The 8,195-nt window shown below is 34.7% G+C and overlaps 1 protein-coding gene across 1 annotated transcript; it reads right to left on the reverse strand.

The window, feature by feature from the left end:
• Positions 1-4,385: 4,385 nt before the first annotated feature.
• On the reverse strand, positions 4,386-5,627 carry LOC120258322 (cytosolic sulfotransferase 5-like). Its single transcript, XM_039265697.1, has one exon. The coding sequence runs from the start codon at positions 5,592-5,594 to the stop codon at positions 4,527-4,529; it is 1,068 nt and encodes a 355-aa protein (XP_039121631.1). The 5' UTR covers positions 5,595-5,627; the 3' UTR covers positions 4,386-4,526.
• Between the last annotated feature and the right edge of the window lie 2,568 nt (positions 5,628-8,195).

Consider the following 8,195-nt stretch of genomic DNA (forward strand, 5'->3'; position numbering starts at 1 on the left):
GATCTCCTCTTTATTTGATGCCACGACTAGCGTGTCATCCACAAAAAGAAGTAGATATATGAAGCTCCTATCCGGCAACTTCTTGAAATAAATACAACTGTCATAATTGGATTTAGAAAACCCAACCTTTGCCATAAAAGAGTCAAATCTCTTATACTACTATCTTGGTGATTATTTTAAGCCATACAATGACTTCTTTTACAAACACATGTGGTTATCTCTACCATCAACCTCATAGCCCTAGGGTTGTTGCATGTCGATCTTTTCCTCAAGGTCACCATGCAAGAATGCATTATTCACATCGAGCTGCTCTAACTCCAAATTTCCTTTAGCAACCAATGAAAGCAAAATTCAGATAGATGTATGTTTTACCACTGGTTTGAAGACTTCATTGAAATCCACACCTTCTATTTGACTATAGCCTTTAGCTACCAATCTCGCATTGTATCGAATACCGGTAGTATCATCTTTCTTCTTAAACACCCACTTGCGACCAACAATTTTCTTCCCTTCAGGTGGCTCAACAAGTGTCCAAGTCTCATTCTTGTGAAGAGCTTTGATCTTTTCCTCCATAGCATAAGTCCATTTCATTGCATCACATGAAGATATTACCTCTTCATAGTTTGAGGGATCACCAAACTCCACCTCTTATGCCACAGCCAAACAGTAAGCAAAATCCGAATACCCATACATTGTAGGTTGTCAAATTTCTCTCTTAGCTCGATCTCTCGCTAAAGCATATGGTTGCTTTTCTGGGCCCTCTTCCTTTGCCGCAGAGAAATCATCATTAACAGGAGAGTCATCATCATGCATTTAAATAGACTTAACATCTACGCCTTGATCTAGAATTTTAAGCTCTACCTTCTTCATGGTTGTCTTAATCTCCTTTGTAGTCTTCTCAGGCACTTGCTCCTTTTCCAGTAAGATAGCCGACTCATCAAATGTTACGTCTCTTGAAATAAGGAGCTTAGGTGCCTTCAGATCTGGACGCCACAAACGATACCTTTCCACACTCGAAGCATACCCAAGAAAAATACACTTCTTCACCCTTGGCTTGAGCTTCCCTTCATTCACACGTGCATAAGTAGGACATCCAAATACCCGTAATGTGGAATAATCTACTGGTTTACCCGACCATAGTTCTTTAGGTGTCTTGCACTCAATGGATGTATTAGGAGATCGATTCGTCAACCAACAAGCTATGTTGATGGCTTATGCCCAAAACTCCTTACCCAAACTTGCATTAGAAAGCATACACTGAGCCTTTTAAAGTAGTGTCCGATTCATACATTCATCCACATCATTCTGTTGTGGAGTACCAACAACTATTCAATGCCAAACAATCCCTTCATCCTTGTAAAATTCATTGAATTTTTCATTGCAGAATTCCAACCCATTATCAGTTCTCAACCTTTTGATTTTTTTCCTGTTTGGTTCTCAATAACAGTTTTCCACTGCTTAAAATTAGAAAATACTTGACTCTTTTCTTTAAATAATTCTTGAAAAATCATCAATCAGTGAAAGCATATAATGAGAACTATTATCTTTTGAAGGTACACGAGAGGACCCCCATAAATCTGAATGGATGTAATGCAAAGTACCCTTTATGCTATGAATGGGCGTACTAAAACTGAGTCTTTCTTTTGCATGCCAAACACACAATCCTCGTAAAAATCCATTTTGCTTGTACTTTGACCACACAATAGACCTTTCTTGCTCAAGATCATCATCTCTCGTTCGCTCGTATGCCCCAACCTCATATGCCACAATTTGGTGTTGTCAGTATCTGAGGTAAAACTAGTAACGGTAGCCGAGCCTATAATGGTCGAGCCTTGTCAAAAGTACAATGTACCAACTCTATCTGCCTTCATCTACGTTAGAGCCCCTTTAGAAACCTTAAGGACTTCACCTTCACTATGGAACTTGCAACCTACATCTTCAAGAGCATTCAAACAGATCAAGTTCTTCGTAATATCTGGGATACGCTCATCAAAGTACGGAACACCCCGTCTTTCTTCTTGATCTTCACTGTCCCAACAATGACAACTTTACAAAGATGATCATTTCCCAAAAGAACTCCTCCGCTAGCTAACTCATATGTGGCAAAACACTCTCGATTGGGAGTCATGTGCTGAGAAGCCCTAGTATCCATAACCCAAATTTGTTCAAACTTTTTCCTCCCATCCGCCATATAAAGCACATTATTATCACTTTCAACTATGTTAGCCGCTCCCGAGAAAGCACCTTTTTGATTTGTCTTATGTTCATTTTTAAGCTTGAAACAGTTGGCCTAAATATGTCCCTTCTACTTACAATAGTTCTAAGTCAGATTCTTGTGCTTGGACTTCGAACGGGTCCTCTCTAAATACAAGTTTCTTTCCTTTTGCCTTTCTCTTTCCACAAATAACCCAACATCCTGATGATGGCTACCATCGACCAGGGTCAAGTTATTGTTAATATCTGACTTGACTAGCAAATTGATCTTCACATCATCAAGGGTAAGTGATCCCTACTATGGAGCATGGTCTCCTTAAACCTCTTGTATGACTTAGGCAATGAGCACAATAAGACCATGGCTTTATCCCCATCATCCACCTTAATACCAATCTTCTCCATCACATTAAGAAGAGTAGTATAATCCGAGATGTGTATAATTTGAGATGTGGGCCTTAACAGATGTACATTTTGCCAACTTCAAAGAGTAGAAGTGTTGTTTCAATCGTAATAAGTTTGTGACCTATTTCTATAGGTAGATATCCTCTAACTTCGTCCATGCACCGGTTGCTGAACTTTCTGCAAAGATTTCTTAAAAAGTCGAGTCACTCAAACACAACTGGATAGTCAAGAGCGCTCTATCATCAAGCATCTCCCAATCCTTATCCTCCATTTTCGCCGTCAATTTGTCTCGCTCGCTGCCTTCACGCCTTGATTTGATAAGATAGTCATCATTCGCACATGCTAAAGTTCAAAACTTTTTTGTATCAGCATACTTCTCAATATCAAATTTGCTCGATATCATCGGATTCATTATGATACAACCAAACTACCAAATCACTAATTGAATGCGTGAAACAAGAATAAGATAACGCTAGGAGTGCGGACAAAAGCTCTGGTACCAATTTGTTAGGGATTTAGAGGAAAGATGGGAGAAAAGGAAGAGAAAGTTGAGAGAGATTTCTCAAAGGGAATCCAAACTCTATTATTCTGAAGAGGATAATGTTTTTAACAAAATATAAAACAACTAAACCCTAAATAGAAAATACAAAGGTATGCTAATATATAACCCCAACATACTTTTTAATTAAAGTGAGATAAAAGAAAAATATAATACTAACTATTGCATATATGGCCCCTAGATATTTACTAATTAAGGTGAGATTAGAGGCACACATAACAATAACATAAATTATGACTAAAGTTACAATTTGGCCCATAAACCATCTTTTGGAGAAGCTAAGTTACACTTCAAGTCATGAATTGCGTAGCGCCAATCAACGTTGGTCAAATATGCAGTCAATTCTAGCTGAATTTGAATTAATCATGACCAAACCTGGAAATAGCTCTAACAGTAATAAAACATTAGCATAAATCAAACATAAAATCTAATCAATTAACCAATTTCATAGTGTCCCAAACAACCCGAATTGGCTCCCAATCAACTAAAGATATTTTCCAATTGACCCATTCTTTTGGGATTTTGGCCCAATAGAGGGGATCTCCAAATTCATCAAATTTTTATATTTAAAAAACAACCCTTTCTAATATTAAATTTTATTTATAAATCATAATTTAATAAATTTGAGAACATTGTCAAAGGATTATGTATGATCTCATTATTTTTAATCAAAATACAAACTCCCATCAAAACTTTTCTCTGAATCCTTTTTTTTTTCTGCTTTTCATCAATCTATTATAAGTAATTATTTTAGAAAATATTAACAAAGAAAAAAATTTCTAAGCACAGGCGTAAAGTTTGTTATGCACGATCTTAAAGGCTGATTTCGTTCCCACACCGCTATGCTAATTTCCAGAAAGTTTTTGCACGTTCTATAAATTATGAGAATAAAGGGAGCTGCATGCACGGCTTGATTTTAGTGCTTATTTTTATTTATTTATTTATTTTTATGCTTATCACTCCAATAGTTTTATCTCTTTCATTTCTTCATTTTTAACTCTGCTTTTATCCGAACTGACTTTGTTCAACACTTGAACACTCACAGAACTTAGGCTGTTAATTATATCATGAATATTATGAATCCAGAGATGAAGCCCCACAATATCATAATATATGAATTTAGTGGAGAATCTAAATACATCAGCCCAAACTAAAGCTTAGTAACTCTTCCAACATTCTTACTGTAGATAGACAAAATAGACTACCTGTATAAAAGAAATATCTTTATTTTGATTATATGTCGAAACATGGTCGATCAGAAGAAAGACAATTATGAAACTTGCATATAGATAGATAGATAGATAGATAGATAGATAGATAGGTTGGCAGTTGCAAGGTGAGCATGCATGGTTCATTCTTTGAAGGATAAACCAGAGCCCTCGAATTTCTGTTCCATTGCCTGGTCGAGTCGTTGAGCCATCTCTGGAGTCAAAAAGTTAACCCAATCACCAACCTCGCCTTTTCTGAAAAACACCTCGTTGCCGATATCGTGGCTTAGTTTAAGCGGCATAGTTCCGGTCTTATTCACCTCCAAATTTCTCAAACTCTCAAAGCTACACATGTCCAATATCTTCTCTAAGACACCATCTCTCTCCTCTTCCTCAGTGAATGGACAACCCATGAACTCAGCCAGCTTCTTCAAATTAACAGCAGTATCACTCTTCAACTCCTCATACTTCAGGAACAAAACCTTATCAGGATTCACTAGGCTGGCATTCCAGAACCCCAAAACATGATCCCAAAGTGGCCCATTCAAGTGAACCCCTTTCAGAAAGGCATCAAACATATCGCCAAGAGACTGCTTATGATTCACGTCTTCTATAAGCTTATTAAGATAGTGCCAGTAAGAGATAAAGGTGTCTTTAGGGTTCCTACAGAGAAAAACAAACTTACACCCAGAACTAAGCCATGAAGTAGGGAACAACTGGTAGGGAACGTGGGTGCTTAGAAGTCTCGGAGATGGGACAACAGTGAGATCCGGCAACCTTTTTCTACCATAAAGAATGACCTCCAAGTTCGGGACGCAGTCGTGAGGGTTGTGAGATAGAAGCAAGCTCTGTTTGCATGGTTGGTCGTTGCGGTTCAAGGTGGCGAAGGCAAGGGCTTTGAGCCAAGTTGTGCCAACTTTGAGTGGTGTGCATATGAGGATGTCACTTGGACGAGGAATGAAGTGGTCTTTTGCTGCCATGAATCCCGGGAGCATCATATCCGGCCAAAACCAGAAGCCTTTGTACTGACGGTACTGGCGCAGCTTTTCCTCCGATGGTGAATCTTTGATGGATTCGGGAAGCATAATTGAATTTTGTGTGTATGCTGGAAGAGTTAGGATGAGTTCATCATACCTTTTGTACATTTGCTTTTGTCGATCTTCTTCTTCTTTAGTTTTGGCAGTGAAAGAGATTGTGAGAGGGAAAGCCATGAATTCTCGAGCTATACAGCGATGGTGGTGAGCTGTGATTCCAATATGTCAACACATGACATTCATATATATATATATATATATGTCGATCGATGTAGGTTTGTATTTTTAAAAATTTAAATGATATAAATAATATATATTTTATTTGTACATTTTGACTTAAAATGTTTTGTTGATTAATGTGCCGCTACCCACCGTAGATGATATAAATTATAGATTCATTTTTTAATCAAGTAATAATTTTCCGTGTGTTTTTGTGTGTGTGTGTGTGGATGTAGGTTTGTACTTTAAAAATTTTAGTTGATATAAACAATATATATTTTATTTGTACGTTTTGACTTTAAAATATATTGTAGATTAATTTGTCAATAATTAAGTGTTGTCTATGATATAAATTACATACATTATGTCATTGTTACCGTGATAATCGGAGGGAGTGACACCAGTGAGGAAGTTTTCATACATGGGTTAATAATTTAATTTTGGTAGAGTACACTGTTTAGTCCTTTTAATATAGTTAATTTATCTTTTTGATCCCTCTAACATATGATTTATCTTTAGAAAGTCTTTGTATTTTAATTTTTAGAAAATATAAGTTCATTTCTCTAAAATAATCAAAAAGTCACTATGAGAACTTACATTTTTCAAAAATTAAAATACAGGGACTTTTTATTGACAAATTATATTAGAGGGACCAAAAAGACAGATTGATTATCAGAGGGACTAAATAGGATTTTCTACTTATAATTTTGTAGTTTCAACCAGAGGTCTTTTTATTGTAGGTTTTTCTATATTTTTTAGTGGTTTTAATAAGTTGTATGAAATGAGTCAAGATAGTGGAAGATATGCTGTTTGAGTTAGTTTCAAGTTTGTCATGTTTCACCCTGAGGTGATTTCTGTTATACGAATGAATAAAAAAAAAAAAAGAATTATTTTGTTATCTCTTTATCTCCTCTGTTTCTCTCTCTTTATCTCTCTCGACTCCCTCTTTGTTCTCACCACCTAATTTTGATTTGCATTATCTTTTCTTCCGTAAGGCTAGAGAGTCTTGTTCCGTGTGCTTTTGTGTTGTTTTGTTTGATCCACCGATCTAGTGGATCTATTTGTACTTGTGTTTCTTTTGTCTATTGTCTTTGTATCTTTGATTTATGTTGTAATCTCTCTTCTTTATTTGAAGTGGTTACTCTACCCACTTCATAAGAACAAAAAACTAATAATTCGTCCTTGATATATAAGAGATATTACGGACACAATCCTGATCGATGGATCAAATTTATAAAACTTGCCAGATGCTAATATGGTACATGTTTGCTTGCTCATATATATGTTATAAAATTTAATTTTTATCTTTTATACTCAGCTGACTTTAGGTGAGTGCAAGAAAGCCATAAAAAAATAGTGAAAAGAGATACATGTCAAATTAATATGGTGTTAGTTGCTATTTCGTACCTTCAGCAGATAAAATAGATTGCTTTAATGTCTAACTAATTTTTAATAATAATTAGAATTTAATTATTATATATAAATAGCACATAGTCATATTTATATACAAAAATAACAGAGTTTGAGCTTCATGTCAAACTTATGCATGGATCCATGCAAGTAGAAGGAGAGGTATGATAGAAGGAGAGGTATGATAAGCGGTTATTCTCCTATTGAAAATAAATAAAGTTTAGTAATATCTATACATTATAATCTGTTTATCCAATGTTTTACTCCTTGTTTGATTGTGGGGTTTTTGGAACGGTGAGGAAGAATTGGGAGGTGTGACCTATGTTTGATTGGAGGAGAAAAAGTTTAGAGGGGTGGGTGCTTTACCCATCCAACCCCTTCACATCCCACTCCTCCAAAAGACCTAGATTTGGAGGGGTGAGATTATTAAAAAAAATTTAATATTTAAATCTTTATGAAAAGATCAAATTATCCTTTTATTAATTTAAAAAATTATCATAATATTATTTTAAAATTTAATTTGATTTTTTATATTATTTATTTTTATTTTTTTAATGTGTGAATTAAAGATTAAAAATAATATATTTGTTAAAATTATAATAATAATATAAAAATGATAAACAAATATAAAAAATTGAGTAATTATAGTATTAGTTTAAAAATGATATTATTATCTAAATCCTAAATTTAAACATTTAATCGTAAAAGATAAATATGTAAATGATAAACCGAAAACCCCTCCCTAAACCCTAAACAAGAAATCACAAACCCCCTGCGTTTAGGGCATAGGATTTAGGGTTTAGGGTTTAGGGTTTAATATTTATTATTTAGGGTTTAAATTTTTAGATTTTAGGGTATAGATTTTGTAGTATTTGGGTTTATGATTTTAGATATAGTTTTATAATTTTTTAAAATTTTAAGTATTTAAGAATTTTTAAGGTTCAAATTTAAAGTTTATATAAAAAAAAATAATGACGTGGATGAAGATGTGGATAACAAATTGGCATCCACGTTATTTGGGAAACATATTTGATAAATCTATTCGTTAAAAATAGCATTGCTCATTATTATGTCATGTCAGCATACACAATTAGCATGAGACGTTTGTTATAAGCAAAGTGAACCCGAGCTATCAACCACCCCGAATTT

Source organism: Dioscorea cayenensis, chromosome 4, assembly GCF_009730915.1.
Source record: "Dioscorea cayenensis subsp. rotundata cultivar TDr96_F1 chromosome 4, TDr96_F1_v2_PseudoChromosome.rev07_lg8_w22 25.fasta, whole genome shotgun sequence".
NCBI lineage: Eukaryota > Viridiplantae > Streptophyta > Magnoliopsida > Dioscoreales > Dioscoreaceae > Dioscorea > Dioscorea cayenensis.

Bases quoted from the DNA above. Each gene is read 5' to 3' on its own strand.
- LOC120258322 (XM_039265697.1), bottom strand. From the start codon at position 5,594: ATGGCTTTCCCTCTCACAATCTCTTTCACTGCCAAAACTAAAGAAGAA.